The sequence below is a fragment of the Punica granatum genome, chromosome 7, assembly GCF_007655135.1.
Source record: "Punica granatum isolate Tunisia-2019 chromosome 7, ASM765513v2, whole genome shotgun sequence".
In the NCBI taxonomy this organism is placed as follows: domain Eukaryota; kingdom Viridiplantae; phylum Streptophyta; class Magnoliopsida; order Myrtales; family Lythraceae; genus Punica; species Punica granatum.
In genome coordinates, this window is record NC_045133.1 from 27,186,532 (window position 1) to 27,203,735 (window position 17,204).

At 38.5% G+C, this 17,204-nt stretch overlaps 3 protein-coding genes and 1 non-coding gene across 4 annotated transcripts; 2 read left to right on the forward strand and 2 right to left on the reverse strand.

Moving 5' to 3' along the window:
- Window positions 1–208: 208 nt before the first annotated feature.
- On the forward strand, window positions 209–1,558 carry LOC116214586 (aspartic proteinase nepenthesin-1-like). Its single transcript, XM_031549969.1, has one exon. The coding sequence runs from the start codon at window positions 209–211 to the stop codon at window positions 1,556–1,558; it is 1,350 nt and encodes a 449-aa protein (XP_031405829.1).
- A 9,066-nt stretch (window positions 1,559–10,624) lies between these two features.
- LOC116215018 (vascular-related unknown protein 1-like) lies at window positions 10,625–11,637 on the forward strand. The gene is made up of 2 exons (XM_031550573.1): window positions 10,625–11,004; window positions 11,263–11,637. Exons 1-2 carry the CDS (start codon window positions 10,672–10,674, stop codon window positions 11,470–11,472), a joined length of 543 nt encoding a protein of 180 aa, XP_031406433.1. The 5' UTR covers window positions 10,625–10,671; the 3' UTR covers window positions 11,473–11,637.
- Window positions 11,638–13,747: 2,110 nt separating this feature from the next.
- On the reverse strand, window positions 13,748–13,818 carry TRNAG-CCC. The gene has a single exon. It is a non-coding gene; the product is annotated as a tRNA-Gly (tRNA).
- Window positions 13,819–14,180: 362 nt separating this feature from the next.
- LOC116215693 (electron transfer flavoprotein subunit alpha, mitochondrial) lies at window positions 14,181–17,182 on the reverse strand. Its single transcript, XM_031551514.1, has 8 exons — window positions 16,987–17,182; window positions 16,390–16,572; window positions 15,828–16,039; window positions 15,576–15,739; window positions 15,191–15,349; window positions 14,955–15,007; window positions 14,612–14,752; window positions 14,181–14,388 (listed from the first exon to the last, which is right to left on the reverse strand). Exons 1-8 carry the CDS (start codon window positions 17,077–17,079, stop codon window positions 14,314–14,316), a joined length of 1,080 nt encoding a protein of 359 aa, XP_031407374.1. The 5' UTR covers window positions 17,080–17,182; the 3' UTR covers window positions 14,181–14,313.
- Window positions 17,183–17,204: the final 22 nt, after the last annotated feature.

Genomic DNA, 17,204 nt, shown 5'->3' on the forward strand with positions numbered 1-17,204 from the left:
AATTAATTGCCCATTCTATGTACATATCAATTAATGTTTAAGTAATTGCCAATTCTATGTACATATCAATTAATGTCACCAACCACAAAGGGAAAAAAAAAATCATTCTCACTGTCTGCCTATTTAATGACTTAACTGGTCGCATCAAGTTATACAAGAAAAATACCGTTATTTCGGTTTGAAAAGATCGTAAACTTACTTTGACACCATGGTTGTAGCTTTCTCCCCAAATATGATCTTCTATTACCTTGCAATACATAGCATCGTGTGCTTCATTCCTTCCGAATCGATCGGGTTTACCTTACGACTTATCCCCCGATTCTCCCCCGAGTCACCCCTTTATCCCGGGAACCTCACCTTCGAGGAACAGCTTGATCAAGCGATTGAGCTATCCAAGTCACGAGCCAATTACATCGATTTCCTGTCAACCCCAGAGTCATCATTATCACCGGACAACATCCGCTTCTGGGTTCGACCCGACAACTTCTTCTATACCACCGAAGTCACCCTCGGGACACCGACATCTCCGCAACAGCTGCTGGTGGATACGGGGAGCGGGCTAATTTGGACCCAATGTGCACCGTGCATTAATTGCTATGATCAGTCGATCCCAATCTTCAACCGGGATCAGTCCAGGACGTACTCGAAAGTACCCTGTGATGATCCAATATGTGCCCGGCACAAATGTCTCAACGGGGAATGTGTGTACCAGACAAATTACGCGGGAGGGGCCGTGAGTCGAGGACTTGTCTCGAAAGAAACGTTTACATTTACGACTGATCAAGGCCTTGTGAGGGTGCCAAACATTGTCTTCGGGTGTGGGAATGATAACCAGAAATTTGCATTCGACGGACGCAGGATTTCCGGAATCCTAGGTTTAGACATGGGGCCGGACTCATTGACAATGCAGCTATTCAATCAAATCCAAGGTCGTTTCTCGTATTGTTTGGTGTACAGTAAGGCCGAGATGACTGCCAGTAGCCCGTTGAGGTTCGGAGAGGATACAGTCCTTCCGCCAAGACCGGACATCCGGACAATTAGTATTGTTAAACAGCGAAGATTCAAAAATATTTATGTGAAGTTAGTCGATGTCAGTGTCGGGGACAAGAGGCTCGGATTCCCTCCAGGTACGTTTGATCTCGATACCAACACTGGGCTAGGAGGTTGCCTGTTCGACACGGGAGCCCTTGGCATGTACTTCAATCAGGGGCCATACGATGCTGTGATGAAGGAATTCGATGATCACTTCAGCTCCTTTGGCCTAAAGAGGATAAGTGTCGGTAAGGACCTGAGATACTGTTACAATTATCATCCCAAGTTCCGGGCTTATGCAAAAATGACCCTGCATTTCCCGACTGCTGATTACGTCGTCGAGCCTACTTACCTGTACTTCCATTACGAGAGGAAGGGTTACTTCTGCGTGGGGGTGTTCATTTATCCTGGACAACAGCAGAAGACTATCATCGGGTCGTGGCTGCAACAGGACATGCGACTTCTTTACGATCTCAACTTCGGAGTGGTCCGATTTATGCCGGAGAACTGTGCTGCAGATCAATAGAAGCGAGTGAGCCTTTTCACTAAATGGTTGAATTTCCACCAGTGATGAATTGCGTTTCGAATGAAATTTAATGCAATGCAATGTATTTGGGTCTAATATTATCACAATGCTTTAAGTAAAGTATTGGATTCGAATCATGTCAATGGAAAAAATACATGCTAAGAGAGTTTTATACCTTAATGAATCGATCCGACTCGAACTAGATTAGTCGGTCCGTTAAATTTTTGCATAATGGGGTGTACAATGAAAAATATTATTATGATGCCACGTGAGCCATCTTTTACATTTATTAATTATTATAGGATGATTTTTTTTATAATAATCATTTTTTTATTTGTCTAATTTGCTTTAGCCAAATTAGGATTCGCCAATAATTTCCGAAGTTCTTCCGAGATAGATGTCGGATTTTTCAATTGTTCATCTCCATTACATTAATTAAAATCAGAAAGTTATTAATCTCCCCATGGTATTCAATTAAATTCATGAAAACTAGTGGAACTTTCTACGACTTTAGAATAAAATATATGGTATACTAAGCCGCAATGTACTACAGAGCATTGATAAATCCAGTAGAAAATTATTATTAAATATAAGGAAAATAATCATATATAGCATAGTTTTTATTTTATTCACTTCCTAACATGTTTTTAAAAATTGTTACAATCTAGCACGAATTACTATTTTATTTCTGGATCTACCACACTGTTAAACTCCGTCTAAAAACTGTTAAACACCGTTAAACTCCTTCTTCTTCCTCCTCCTCCTCCTCCTCCTTCACGACTCTACTTCCACCAACTCTACTTCACACGCCCTCCCTGCAAACTCCATCTGATCACGCGTCAATCACCATCACCAACAATCTTATCTTTTTCTTCTCCTTCTTCGTCCCTGCAATGAACGCCCACTCCTTGAACAGACCTGCAATAACCAACCTATTCTTCTTCCTCTTCTCCTTTTCCTCTGCAAGCTGACCCGCCTACTCCTGGCTGCACTGCAACGTCACAGTGACCATCCTTTGCTCCACAGCTCTGATCACTCCATAAACCTCTCTCTCTCTCTCTCTTTTTCTCTCTCTCTTCTCGGGCAGGGGTAGACAGAGAACAAACATCGACGCCTATTCCTTGTCCTCACCACCATCTCTCGGCTACTCTCTCCCATCCTCAGTACCTTCACCATCACAGATAGACCTCCCATGGCTTTCTGATCTTCTCGACAACTCTCGACAGCTTCCAATGACTATTGCTCCTGCTCCCTTCACGCCTCAAGCAACCAGCAATCACCGTGACCATCTTCATCATTATTTTCTTGGCTTCGGCGGCATCTTTTTCCTTCTTGATCTCTCTGCTTCTGCGTTTAAGTCGTGAAGGAGGAGGAGAAGGAAGGAGTTTAACGGTTTTTAGACAGAGTTTAACAGTGTGCTAAATTCGAGAATAAAATAGTGATTCGTGTTAGATCGTGACAACTTTTAAAAACGTGTTAGGAAGTGAAAATAAGGTAAAAATCGTGATATATGGGGCTATTTTCCCTTAAATATATGATTCCATTATTAGTGAGAGTATAAAATCTTTTGAGTTCTAGCGAGAATATATGTCACTAGACTATGCGGTTTCCCACGGAAGGCAGAGTCTCCTTATGGCACCACCTGGACAAAAGTGGAGAGACAACCTAAAACAGTGGGAAAAAATCTCAAATGATCACGTCCCTGCCCTCATAATGCGCCTGCTTGGACCGATATTCAGCAATTCAAAGTTTGTATAAGAATGAGATATAATAATTTTATTGGGGGTGCATTTTAGAATTCGAAAATCTAATGAGTCCCATTAATTTAGTTCAAGTATGATCATCGATTATGTACTTTCTTCATTTATAAGACTCGAATTTGAAAATTTCCTTATATTGTATTTATTAGCATATTAATTAAAATTTTGTGATATATTTAAAGTATTAATTGCTCTCTCTTCAATTATTACGAACAAAATGAAATTAATAACTTAGTTTTTTTCGTTGAACAAAATTAATGCCCAATTTGTTGGTACGCAGAATCGATTATCAACCAGTAGAAAATTTGTTTACTATTAGCTAGGAGCTTCAATATTGAAGAATTATACTCTGAAACCATGGCTATAGCTTTCTCTCAAAATGTCATCTTCTACTACCTCGCGAGGGATCGGGTTTTCGTTATGTCTCAACCGCTGGTTCTCTCCCGAGTCGCCCCTCTATCCTGGGAACCTCAAATTCAAGTAACAACTTGATAAAGTAATCGAGCCATCCAGGTCGCGAGCCAATTATATTGATTACCTGTCAACCCCCAATCAGTCATTGTCAAGCCGCACGTTGCTTTTTACCACGTTGTTTACATCAGCCTCATGGTTCACCGGACAACTTCTACTATACCACCGAAGTCCGCCTCGGTGCATTGCCGTCTACCCAAAACCTGCTCGTTGACACAAGGAGCATGCTATTATGGACCCAGTGCACCCCCTGCATCAACTGCTGGAGTCAGTCCATCCCAATTTTCGCCCCGGACTGGTCATCATCTTACTAAAAAATACCCTGTAATGATCCAATATGCTCTCGGTGGAAATGTGTCGGTGGGGAATGCGCATACCGGGTGAATTACGCGGGAGGGGCCATCAGTCGAGGACGGGTCTCAAAACAGACGCTCACGTTTGAGTCTAATCGAGGCCCTTGTGACCGTGCCAAACATCGTCTTTGGGTGTGGGGATGATAACCAAGGATTCACGTTCGACCAACATAAGATTTCCGGGATCCTGGGGCTGGACTTGGGGATCAACTCATTGATCGTTCAGTACGCTGATCGACCAAATTCGAGGTCGTTTCTCATATTGTTTGGTGTACAGTCAAGCCGACATGACCGACGGGATATCCAAACAATTAGTATTGTCCGAGCGCGAGGTGCAAAAAATTATTATGTGAAATTAATTAATGTCAGCGTCGGGGACAAGAGGATTGGGTTCCCTCTGGGTAGATTCAATCCCGACCCCAGCACTGGCGAAGGAGGTTGCCTCTTCGACACGGGAGCGATCAGCATGTTCTTCGACGAGGAGGCATGCGAAGTCGTCAGGAATGAATTTGATGATCACTTCAGCTCCTTCGGCCTACAGAGGGTATACGGAGTCAATAAGGACTTGAAATTTTGTTACAAGTATCATCCTACGATCTGGGCTTATGCATGTGTTACCAGAATAAAATGATTCTCAGAGACTCGTCACATGGCTCAATAAGGCCATTAGACTTGTCGGGGGCAATCCTGTAAATTACAAAAATTTGGAGTATCGACGTAATATTAGTAGAACCTCAGATCTCTCAGCTCATACGGGCCGAGCTTTTATCCTAAGTTTGTAGCGGCAGGGTGATCCCCTCAACGGTTTAAGTTCACAAGTATTAACCATTACAATTAACAACCATCACGGTTTTTTTTTTCCTTAAACATTAGATTCTCTTGCTAAAGATATTGGTTGTACACATGTCCAAGATTTTTACATTAAGATTCACCCCCTCATTGTTTGACTATCGATATTTCTGACGATGCAACTTCTCTTCGACTTTCGGTCTCACCCGGTAATGAGCTGAATCCGCTTTGATATTAAAGTGAACTGAAATTTATTGGTTCAATCAAATAAAAACATATTAATTACTCTAAGAAAAAAAAAATATGTTCGTAGACTCCCAATTGAACCAGGTTGGAATCTCCCAAATTGAACCAAAAATTCATTCTCATTAAATCCCTCAAATTTGAAAGAAAAATTCAATCTCGTCGATGCTTACACTGCCTCTCGACAGCCCGACTCCTCCCCATTCCCTCCCGGCTATCAGTCGAGTTGTTTGTCTCCCTTACTGGCATGATAGATCATATTCAATCTTGCTCCGATGCTCTGGATCATAATACTATAAGCAGATCAGGACGGAATTCTATGTTTACGTAAATTTTCTGTCATGCAAATTTCAGATCAGATCGCCACGGATCCAACCAATAGCATGGATAAAATTTGTTTTCTTGAGGAATTCTATTGAAATCTTTAATGGTGCTAAACAATCTGGATCTTCGGTGATGATCTCTTCGCTGATTGCTTGGTGCTGTGTGTGGATTTTATTAACAGAATCGAATCTCTTCACTGATTGCTGCAGCGTTGTTTTCTTGGGATCGTGATTTGCAGGGCAAAGGAAGATGATGGATTTTAATTGATGTTTTTTTCTTTTCTTTTCTTTCTTTAAAGCATCAAATTATTATTTCATTTATTAAACTGTTCAATTCATTTTGGTTTAATGTCGAATCGGAAATCGAATTTGATTCGTTCAAAGGCGTGAGTGAGCATTGTCAAAAAGACAAGTAGTCAAAAATATCAAAAGTCATAGTATGAGTGGCGAATCCTTAAATAAAAAAATAATGAAGAAGTGTACGGTCTAAATCGTAACTAATAAAATTTAACATCTGAAAAGGAAATAACGTTATTTTTTCAATCAACCGCGATAGAATCACCCAATTACAAATAGTGTAAGTTAAGGGGCTACAAGAAAATCAGATCACTCCAAAAGCAGAAAATTTAAGTTCTGTTTCATGTACTATGAAACCATGGTTGCAGCTTTCCACCTAAAGTATCATTTTCTATTGCATGCAGTAACTTACTATGGTATGTTTCATCCCTTCCGAATCGATTGGGTTTACCCTACGGCTCATCCCCCGATTGTCTCCCGAGTCGGCCCTGTATCCCGGGAACCTCACCTTCGAGGAAAAGCTTGATAAAGCAGCTGAGCTATCCCTGTCGCGAGCACATTACATCAATTACCTCTCAACCTGAAAGTCATTATCCGAAAACAACATCCACCTCTTTATTCGCCCAAACTACTTGTACTATACTGCCGAGGTCCTCCTCGGGACCCCGCCCTCTACCCAAGTCCTGCTTGTGGACACTGGGAGCAGCCTAATCTGGACCCAGTGCACACCCTGCTTGAACTGCTTCAGTCAGTCGTTCCCGATCTTCTTCGCCCCAGATAAATCGAGCTCGTACTCGAAAGTACCTATTGATGATCCAATATGTGATCAATACCTACGTCAAGCTGGACAATGTGATCAATATCACGTAAGTTATGGGCGAGGGGCCGTGACTCGAGGATTGATCTCCAAAGAGACGTTCACCTTTGAGTCTACTACTCAAGGTCCCGCTTGTGGCTGTGCCAAACGTTGTCTTTGGGAGTGGGGAAGATAACCATGTTCTTCCCTCAGGGACCATTCGATGTCGTGATGAAGGAATTCGAACAGTACTTCAGCTCCTTTTGTCTGGAGAGGGTGTAGAATGGTACTGGGAGTCTGAAACTTTGTTATCAGCAACGCCCCTCGTTCCGTGATTATGCATCCATGACCCTCCATTTCCCGACTGCCAATTACGTGGTCGAGCCGAATTATGTTTACTTCCAATTTAAGAGAAGGGGGTTTTCTGCGTGGCGGCGCAAGTTTTTCCCGGGATCAGTCAGACGACCATCATTGGATCCTGTTACGATCTCAATGATAAGTTAATCCGGTTTGCGCCGGAGAATTGCGCTGCAGATTATAACAAGTGAATTATGAGTCTACAAATATCATCGATCAATATTACATATATCTGTGAAAGCACCATGTAGGACAAATACTAGGGATAAATTACCATGTACTGATTTCGTCTTATCCCATGGAGATTTCGAGGTAATTAATTAATCCATTTATTAATTATTGCATAGATATTATCGAAACCATTGTTAGATTCGCAGTTGTTTGAGATGGCACATATACCACGACATTAATTGTATCATTATTTTTCCGAATTCAAGTTCGTCTTTGTTCCCCGGAAATAAACAAGTAATCGAAAATTAGGTAAAAAACTAAAAATATAACTTAAACAAAAGTACCTCAATGTAATGATAAGTAATACGATTATACACGAAATTAGAAAGAATATCTTAACGGATTATTTACAGTATATTCATATCCGGATTATTTATAAGATGGGCCAGGTAGTTGGTAATAGCACTTTGAGGTAATTAATTAATCGTTTTATTAATTTTTACATAGATAATATCGGAAAACAGTGTTGGATTTGCAGCCGTTTGAAATGATGCATATTCCACGATATCATATCATTTTCCTAATTCAAGTTCGTCTTTGTTCCATGGTAAATTAATTGGAAATTAAGTAAAAAAATAAAAAGATGACAGAAATATTTAATTTTAGATTGTATAATGCAATGTAATTTTATTCATGGTATTTACTTTTATATTATATAAGTATTTTTTTTTCGGTGAGATCACAAAATGCTTTCATTCCTATTGGCTGAAATATTTAGTCTAATCAGGTGTCGGTATGGCCTTGAATTTCTTGCCATCAGAAAGTAACCGGTTACTTATTAACAAAATATGTAGTGTCTTCCTCATTGTACCACATCGACAAAGGGAGAAAATGTTCTCGTCTATCGTTATCAAACTCGAAAGAAACTTGCAATATGATCCAAATCTTTGAAAAATTTAGATTCGAGAACTATTGGGATAGTACTCATTCCTCGATGTCACTTTAAGGAAAGAAAAAAAATCAAAACAAGGAGACAAGCAATTTCGCGCTCCTTGGAAATGAAGTCGAATGTTATGCAGTGGTACAGTCGAACATGTTGCATTTATGCAAAGATCCATTCCACTTCATCTTCAGTCAACATGAAACTAAAATTTCCCAATTTAGAACATGGATAAGGTTTTAGAATAGGAAATAAATTTTACAATAGAGATAAAAAAAAGAAAGGGATTTCATGAGCAAATATTCAGTTATTGTTATATTCAATTACTAATATCCAATTAGAATGCTTGTAAGTAGTAAATTAGATTTAGGCCCACAACGATCTCAGAAATTTCCACTTGTAAATATTTTGATTGTATGTTACTCATGCAGAGTGGATGCATAACAATAACACTCACGGAATATTTAATCGGGAGTCCATGGAAAATGTGTAAGCTTGCTGATGATGCATTTTCTGTCATTTTTCAATTATTAATTTTGGACTGAAATAAATGTTGTTTTTCATTACCAAATGAGCTATTAATTCTTTAATATTTTTATCAAACGAGCCATTAGTTTTTCATCATATTTTATGACAAATTAATTTTCAGAATATTTAAGTGTTAATTAGTTGTTTCCTTATTTAACTTTTTTTTAAAGGAATTAGTTAATTGACATATTGCCAAGTATACATGAATTAATATGAAATTAGAGAATATTTTAAAAGATTGTTGATAGTCTATTCATTTCTTATTTATAATCTATTGATTTCCGGATTAATGACCATTAAACCTTCGGTTGCTTTTATCTATAAGCTAATCGTGCGGGCCAAAAACGGTTTGCAGATATATTAAGTTGTAATTAAAGCAATAATACATCATACGGGTGCCTACTTGACTTCTTGAGAACACGAGAACTTCTTTAATAATTTTCTTTTTTACCGGAAGAAATTTTTCGAAGTTAATTATATATCCAAATTTAAATTAATAATTCGTGAGAGATGACATGATAATTTTCTCTGACACAAAAAGGATATGATTATACTAAACCGCATCTATTATGTATATACGTCATTTCACTGAGGTGGGAAGTTTGTTAAAGAGTTCGTATTCATAATCTCTGATGTCTTCATACAAAATTTTAATTTCTTATATTAAATTATTACATTGTATAGTAGATAATGTCCTCTCTGGCATATTTTAATTTTATATATTTAATGTTCTACAGAAAAAAATGCTTTTTGCTTAACATTTAGACAAATATAAGATATCTATCATTTTTCTTAGTAAAATAATCTTATGAACGGTAGAGAAAAGGCCAATTGCCGAAAACTCTATCTCGTAGATTAAATAAATGTGGTCTTCAAACTATATATAATTATTAAATTGGTTTTTTGATGAAGCCACTTGCTATAAAAAAGAAAAGGGCAGTTTAATTAAAAAATCTGGAAAAAAAAAATCTGTAGCTTGGGTGCTCATTATTATATTGTCTCCCATTAATCATACATATCCGCATAATAATTGAGACTCTTCGCATGTTCCAAAAAAGCGATAATTAAAAAAAAAAAATCTGCGTATGAAAAATAGAAACAAGAGTCATTGGATCCTCACTTGAAAAGGTAATAAGGTTATAGTGTACAGTATTCAGTAAATTTTTTGGCCAATAAAACTAACAATTATATTTCAGAAAGAAGAATTATTACATATTAGTATATTAATACCATTATTGCAGAATATAAGGAAGTTATCATGTGACTGCAGCAGAACTGACCTAAGAAGGAGAAGGCGTATCGATATGCACAGTGTTTGATCTTTCTTCGGGAATATGATTAAGTTTTGTTTAGTTGAAGAAAAAAAGAATATTCATCATGTCTCATATGTCAATCATTTTGTGGTGAATAATTAAGAGAAGAACTATCCAACCATGCAAGAACAGACGAGACCCATTCAATGAATAGCACTAAAATTCGGCAAAAACAAGAAAAGAAAGACGACGGGATAAGTAAATTAGTAAAATATCTATAATAATAGAGTCGATCCTACAAATATTAATTTCCAAAAGAATCATTTTGGTACAAAGCCGAACTTAATGCATCGAATAATTCCAAAATGTTGAAAAATGTTCGCCTAGAGTCGCTAGTTTTCCTAACTCCCCTTTGATATGGCCCCATTTTTCTTTTTTTCCAATTTTATTTTGGTGTAAACCTTATTATCCGCAAACCTAATAGGCCCCAGCTAATTCATTCGAAAAGAATCAGTTCACTAAAGAGTAAAACTCTTTCAGCGTAAATTTTTTTTTCATCTATGAGACTTGAACCTAATATCTTACTTAAGGGATCCAAACGTTGACCGTTTGAACCAGTCTGCGATGGCTCTTTGCTTTCTTTTCACCGGCTAGAACTAAATATTTAAAATTCACGCATAACCTTTTAGGTACATGAATATATATATTTTTATATAGCCCTAAAAAACGAGCCAACATATTATAACTTAATTAGAGCCATATATATAGCACTCTCCCAATTCCTCTTCTTCGATTGCTTAATTTCTTCCAACAGCTTCATCGGAGGCGCAACATGGGCACGACTTCGGCTTCAAGTAGTGCAAGGTCAATCGACTCAGCTCGTTCAGAGAGCAGTTGGACTCCTTACATAGTCGATTTCTTGATCCATAATGACAATTTTCAAGAACGTAGTTGCTCGCTTTCTCCTGGCTCTGGTGATGATGAATACCGTAGCTCTACCATAGTTTCAGATGCTGCCGCCATGAAATTCAGTAACGGGAACAGTGGTTGGCAAGGAGGAAGTCCTAAGAGAATATTGAACTTGAGGAAGAGGAAGACCAAGGAAGAATTTCTGGTCGACGAGGCTTTGGAGGATACTGCTTCTTCTCCAAATAATAGTCCTAAGGTACGTAACAAATTAAGCTCATATCTATATGACCATCACATCAATATCATTTACCTGAATCTCTCGATCGACAGTTCATCTTATCATTACAGATGACAAGTTATATACGTATCTGTATGTCAACTTGTTATAAAGTTTAATTGGCTAATAGCTGATGATCTTTACTTATAAAGTGTTTCCTGTTTCATACGTTCATATATGTTCTCGAAACACGGATCTCTTACCCATACATGTCGGGTACAACGATATCCTGTTCAGATTTGCGGCTTCAAAAGACCGGATATATATTCGAAGAAGAGAGACGACCAATACTCAACTATGGAGAAAGGAAATGTTTCGGAGCAGGCAAATGATGAGAAAAATGGTGCGATGAGTAATAGAGAATGCGATCATCAGAGCACAGAGCTGAAGAGAAAAGGTCTCCGCTTAGTTCCTGTGTCTACGGTGGTTAAATACCAGCTTGGCTAATATATGTATGTGTTCATATGCATGAAGTTTCCATCTTGCTGTTCTTGTACATCCAAAATCTCCCTTATTAATTTGTATCTTTTCTCGTGATGATCAATCTTTCTGTAAATTAAAGCTGCTTGGGATACAGTAATTTGGGAATAAACTTCTTTTGATCCAACAAAACCTTCAGTAGCGAAACTGAACATAATACTGAGAATTGGTAATCGCACGTGAATGATACGGAATTTCTGAGCATATAAGATGATTAGATATACTATCAATTCGAACTTTTAGGTTGGATATGAGAGCTACCGCTTATAGGTTTAGATTCAGTGAAAATTTTACAGGCATATCTCACTAAAACCAAACTATTAATTACAATTTAACTCGACAAAGGGGGATAACGACCGCCCCACAAGTTCCCATAGCGCTTTCTGAGTTTCGTGATGGTGATGGATTACGGGTTAAGATGTCTTGTGGAGCATCGCATTGGATGTAAATGAATTTGAAAACTATATGTGTACACACACATAAATAAATACATATTGTTATGTTATCTTTCAAGTTTATAGATAATCACTACCGACTTCTTTAGAATCTGATTATATACATTTTGACCACCATTTTCCATGCCTCTTCATGTATATAATATGGCTTAGGTCTCTTTCTAGGCCTCTCATTTCTCTTCAAGCTATGTTCGAGGCCGAGTTTTATTTAGGCAAAAATATTGAAATATTCTTGAAGTTTCGCTTCCATTTTAATTAGTTCGGTTCATACTGGTCGGACGAACCTGCAGTTGACAACTCCTATCATAGTGATGAAAGAGCCCATACTTCGCGGTTTTTTGGCAAATTAATTAATTGGAAGCAGAGCCAATACGTATCTAATTAAGTTGGCGTCTCACTATCACGAGGACGAAAGGCTGAGTGGACTTTGATTTTATATAATTAGTATGCTTATTGATAAGTGGTTACATATTTTAAGGATCATTGTTTTATTTTATGCATATTTATTGAAGACTAATTGCGATTTTGACATATAATTAATAAAGAGGAGAAGCTTGTTCATATTCCTCGAGTTGACGCTACACTGAAAAAGGAAATTCATCTGTTCGATGCGTGTGTATGTATATCCAATTTTATGTTCATGATACCAAATTCCTCTAAATTAATTTTATTTGGAGAGAAAGCAATTGAAAATAACGAGCCAACAAACACAAATAATTCTGGAATAAGTTGGAACTTCTAATAGCTCGTGACAAATCCCCCCAGTAGAAATAGAAACCCACTTGCCTGAGATGCTAATTAATTATAATTATCTATATCTTTTCAAATTTAGTATAGTAGTTATAGATTAGATTATATGAAAAATAATGTTCGAGAGAAAGAGTTCAACAAACACAAATATATAGGACAAGACAAGAGGAGAGATTTGTTTATCCTTTGCAGATGCAGACAGACAAGCCGTCAGACAATTTGCCCTTTTTTTTCCTGAGTAAACCTCATCTTTATTATTACTTAAAACTGTCATTCCTACAAGGGTAACCCTCGATCATGCAAAATAAAATTTGATCTAATGTCAAATTAACATAGATCGTGGGCATGAGGGTTGGAAGTATGGGGATCCAAGTTCAACACTATTCCGAGAGATAAGAAAGAAGTTTCCTAACATCAATAGAATGTTTATAATATACCAAAGAACGTTACAATGATTTAACAAAGCATTAACAATAATTAAATCATCAGTTTCAAGCCATAACTTTATTCATTCAGAGCTGAGAGCCAAAAAGGTAGCTGAGAAGATCGTTTGGGTTCAGCTTGTTGAGGTGAGGTTGTAGTAGTCGGGACAAGCCACTAGTGGAGTATCTCTCCACATCAAATGACAAGTGAAGTGGGTGTATATATTGTCGGAGTAAACTATGTTGAACATAACATATATAGACAGCATATTGTCGATGTGCGCGCATACGGATTGAACTAGACGCTCTTCATTTTTAATACCCTATTCAAATGGGTTATTGGGTGATTGACACTTTTTCAAGAAACAGCTAAAATAAATAAATAGAGAGGGTGAAAATTGAAAAGTTGAAAGAGAAAGTGCATTGCTTAATTGTATGGCTCTCGATAACTATAAGAAGTGTCGAAATCCGAGTTTGATATTCATCAAAGGAACTCCTATGTTTTCTTATGAAGGGAAAAAAAAAAAAAGCATGCTGTCGAAATCCGAGTTTGATTTTAATAAGTTCGATGTTTTTTCATTGAGGGTTGAAAAGGCCAAAAGAAAAGGCAAAGCATGCGCATCCGGGGAATCGAACCCCGGTCAGTACCGTGGGAGGGTACTATGATACCACTACACCAGATGCGCTTGATGTTTCGTTTTCTCGAGATATTACTAATGACGTATAACCCAATGCACTAGGTAAAACAACCAGCTTCACCATAACCGGAGGAAGGGACAAGGTTGTCCAGTGCATTAATTAAGAACTTCAACAAGATGTCGAATCGTGGGGTTACATATGCATAGCATTCGCATAATTATACCGTAAGGTAGGATTAAGTTTGATGGGGTTGGAGACTCCAGTCCAAGGTGAATGGTCGCGCACGCTCAAACCATATGGCTTGGGCTTGCTCTAGCAAGGTCCTGCCTTGGCCTGGACCCAGCTTATACCATGCAGTCGAATTTCATAGTAAATCATCGGTGGACTAGTCATGCATGAAATGAATAAATGATCGACAAAATGGGAGAAGCAGCTTCATTCTTTGTTCCAATGATTCTGCACATTATCCATTATTAATGAAGTTTACATTTAATGAAATAGATAATAACATTGGTGTTGGGGATCGATAAACTGGGCAAGGTCTACTTCTCGGGAAGCTTCTCTATCAACTCCGGTATCACCTCAAAGAGATCTCCCACAAGCCCGTAATCAGCTACCTGTCATTCCAATGTTTCCAGATAACTGAGCCACTTCCAACTAAATGAGAAAGTGAGATCCTTCGAAGCTTAACCACTTATTGGGCAAGTGAAGGAAAGGTAACTAAATTTTAAAAAGCATCAGCTTGTTGAAGCTCATTTTATAACGAAATTATATTTCAGCAGATGGATCGAATAATTTGGTTAGATGATCCTCGTAGAGATCAAGGGAGAGAGAGTTCACCTGAAAAATAGGAGCATCTGAATCTTTATTTACAGCAACAATGACCTTGGAGTCCCTCATGCCAGCTATGTGCTGAATGGCACCTGAAACTCCGAAAGCCATGTACAGTTCTGGAGCAACAATTTTCCCGGTTTGACCGACCTGAAAACCCAAGATCAGCCAAAGAAATAAGGCACAGAAGGTACAGAGACTACAAAGTGAAATATCAAGATTGTACAAGTTTCTCATGGTATTTAGTTCCCGGTCCAGGCCACTTTGGTGCATTAACAGATTCTTGACAACTAACTGAATATGAGACAAGCTAGAGAACTGCAAGGTAAGGATCATGTGACCGTGATTTTACCTGAAGGTCATTTGGAACAAATCCTGAATCTACAGCAGCTCGTGTAGCTCCAACTAAACAAACAAGACGAGAGCAGAGTTATATTTTACATTGCTTCAGAACCTAGTGTTGAGGAAAAGCAACATAAGCATGACTCCACAACACGATAATGAATTGGATCAGAACATGAAAGACCGTGAATCAGGATTTAATGTCCAATGGCATCGAAAGAACAAGAGCTTCTGTTAATGAATAACCTGCAGCACCAAGCTTCTCTGCAAGCTTCTCTATCATCTTGAAGTTCTCAGAACTTTTCAATCCCCTCCCACCAGTGACCACGATCCGTGCATTTCCAAGATCAGGACGTTCCGTATCTTGAGAGGCGAGCTTCACGTATCGAGATTTACCAATAGACTCTGCACCAAAATTAGCACGAACAAAGAACGAACTTGTCAGGTAAGATAACAATTCCTAAATTTTGTAAAGAAAAATAAAAAAATTGCTAGGCATTGAAAATATGCCACTGTTTTGCTTCATCCCTCATTGCTTTCTTATTCGGATTAATAAGCTTGCAGTGTTTTAGTCATATCTAGAAATCATCCAGTAGTAGAGAACTCTTGTGCAACAGAAAGGACGACAGACCTTCCTCAAAGGTTGAGAGATCAACCTGAGAAATGGGGGCTTCATTAGATTTTGAATCAGCTGCTTGCAGGTCCACTGGAAATGATGTCGATCGGATCGTCAACACACAAGGGTCAGCACCTGTGTACCTAACAGTGCAGAGAGCATTTCCAGCATAGATAGGCCTAAAATGGGAATAACATGGAGTAAGATCATGTAGTCCTAGAATCAATATTTGCTCAACAAATGAACAATACATCAAGAGACAGTTACCTGACAAATTGCCGAGGTTCTGAAATTTCTGTAACGTCAGTCACCGGAGAGACATCCAAGAGGGCAGCAGCTCGAGGAACAATATTCTTCCCAAACGAACCAGATGCAGCGACCACGTGAGAGTATACCCCCGTTTGCTGAACCAGTTGGATGAGCCTGGCCCAAGGTTCAGCAAGAGAATGCGTAAATCTATCCGAATCGGCTACAAGTACCTGCAGAATCAGTAAGAAGTATGTCGTGAAACATAAGAACAGTTTCTTATTATCTTCTGCAACATCTGCAAAGAAAATTGTACTGTCGACACAGAATGGCAAGAAGAAAAATGAAAAGTGAAATCTCCTTTTATTTGCCATCAATTATCTGAAACCTGTTAAAATGATTTTTATGAAAAGCTGAATCTTCTATTCTCTTGGTGAATCCACAGCACTCGAAAACACAGAGAGCATAGCCAAGCTAAAATTTTCATTGAACGCGGATTATTTAAAGCTCCAAATGTCCCAGCAGGCAATAACTAATGAGAGTAAAGATGGCAAAAATGGGAGAAATAAGAAGATGAAACTACCTGTGAAATGGAAGGATGACATGAAGAAGCAGTAGAAGCAGCTTCTTGGAGGGACTGGCCTGACCCAGCCAGCAACACAGAAATCGAATTGTCATGGCCAAGCAACTTTGCTGCCTCTACCGCATTCACTGATGAAGCTTTGATGGAACCACCTTCATGTTCAGCTATAACTAATGTACTTATCTGTGCCCAATAAACAATTTCTCGAGTAAGTGGCTTGAAACTTGTAAAAGCTCAGCCTGAACTCACAACACTAATGCTGCAGATTCGATCGTAACCACCACAAAGCACAAATTTCAGCTCACTGTGACAATCATATGAACAGAAAGGCGACGGTGAGAAACTCCTAACTTTCATCAATTTGGATAATCATGCTTTACTGAGATGTATCATTGGAACTCTCTCGATCGAGGGCTCGAGCTCAACACGATTAATAAAAGTTCGCGCTTTGCGAGCTGATTTCAATCAAACTACACAAACTTCGATCTGGGTACTTCGTATACGATCTCGGAGCACACCAATTTCTTCTCAAACGAGCACTATGGGATGCGTCTATAGGCAAAAGAAATGTGTATGGGTCGAGATTGGAGGACTTACAGTTCTTGAAGCGGAAGTGAAGGACAGATATCGGCAGACAGAGAGTGGGGAAGCTCTTCTACCGATCGCTCCGAGCAGCCCGCGAGTCGCCATTGTTTTCCTATTGGAACACTGCTCTCTGCTTCAGCTCATAGAGTAGAGGTTCGCGCTTGATTTATATCTTTTATAGATTTTTTTTTTTTTTGAACTTCCATTTACCCAATATTTTTTGGTGATCA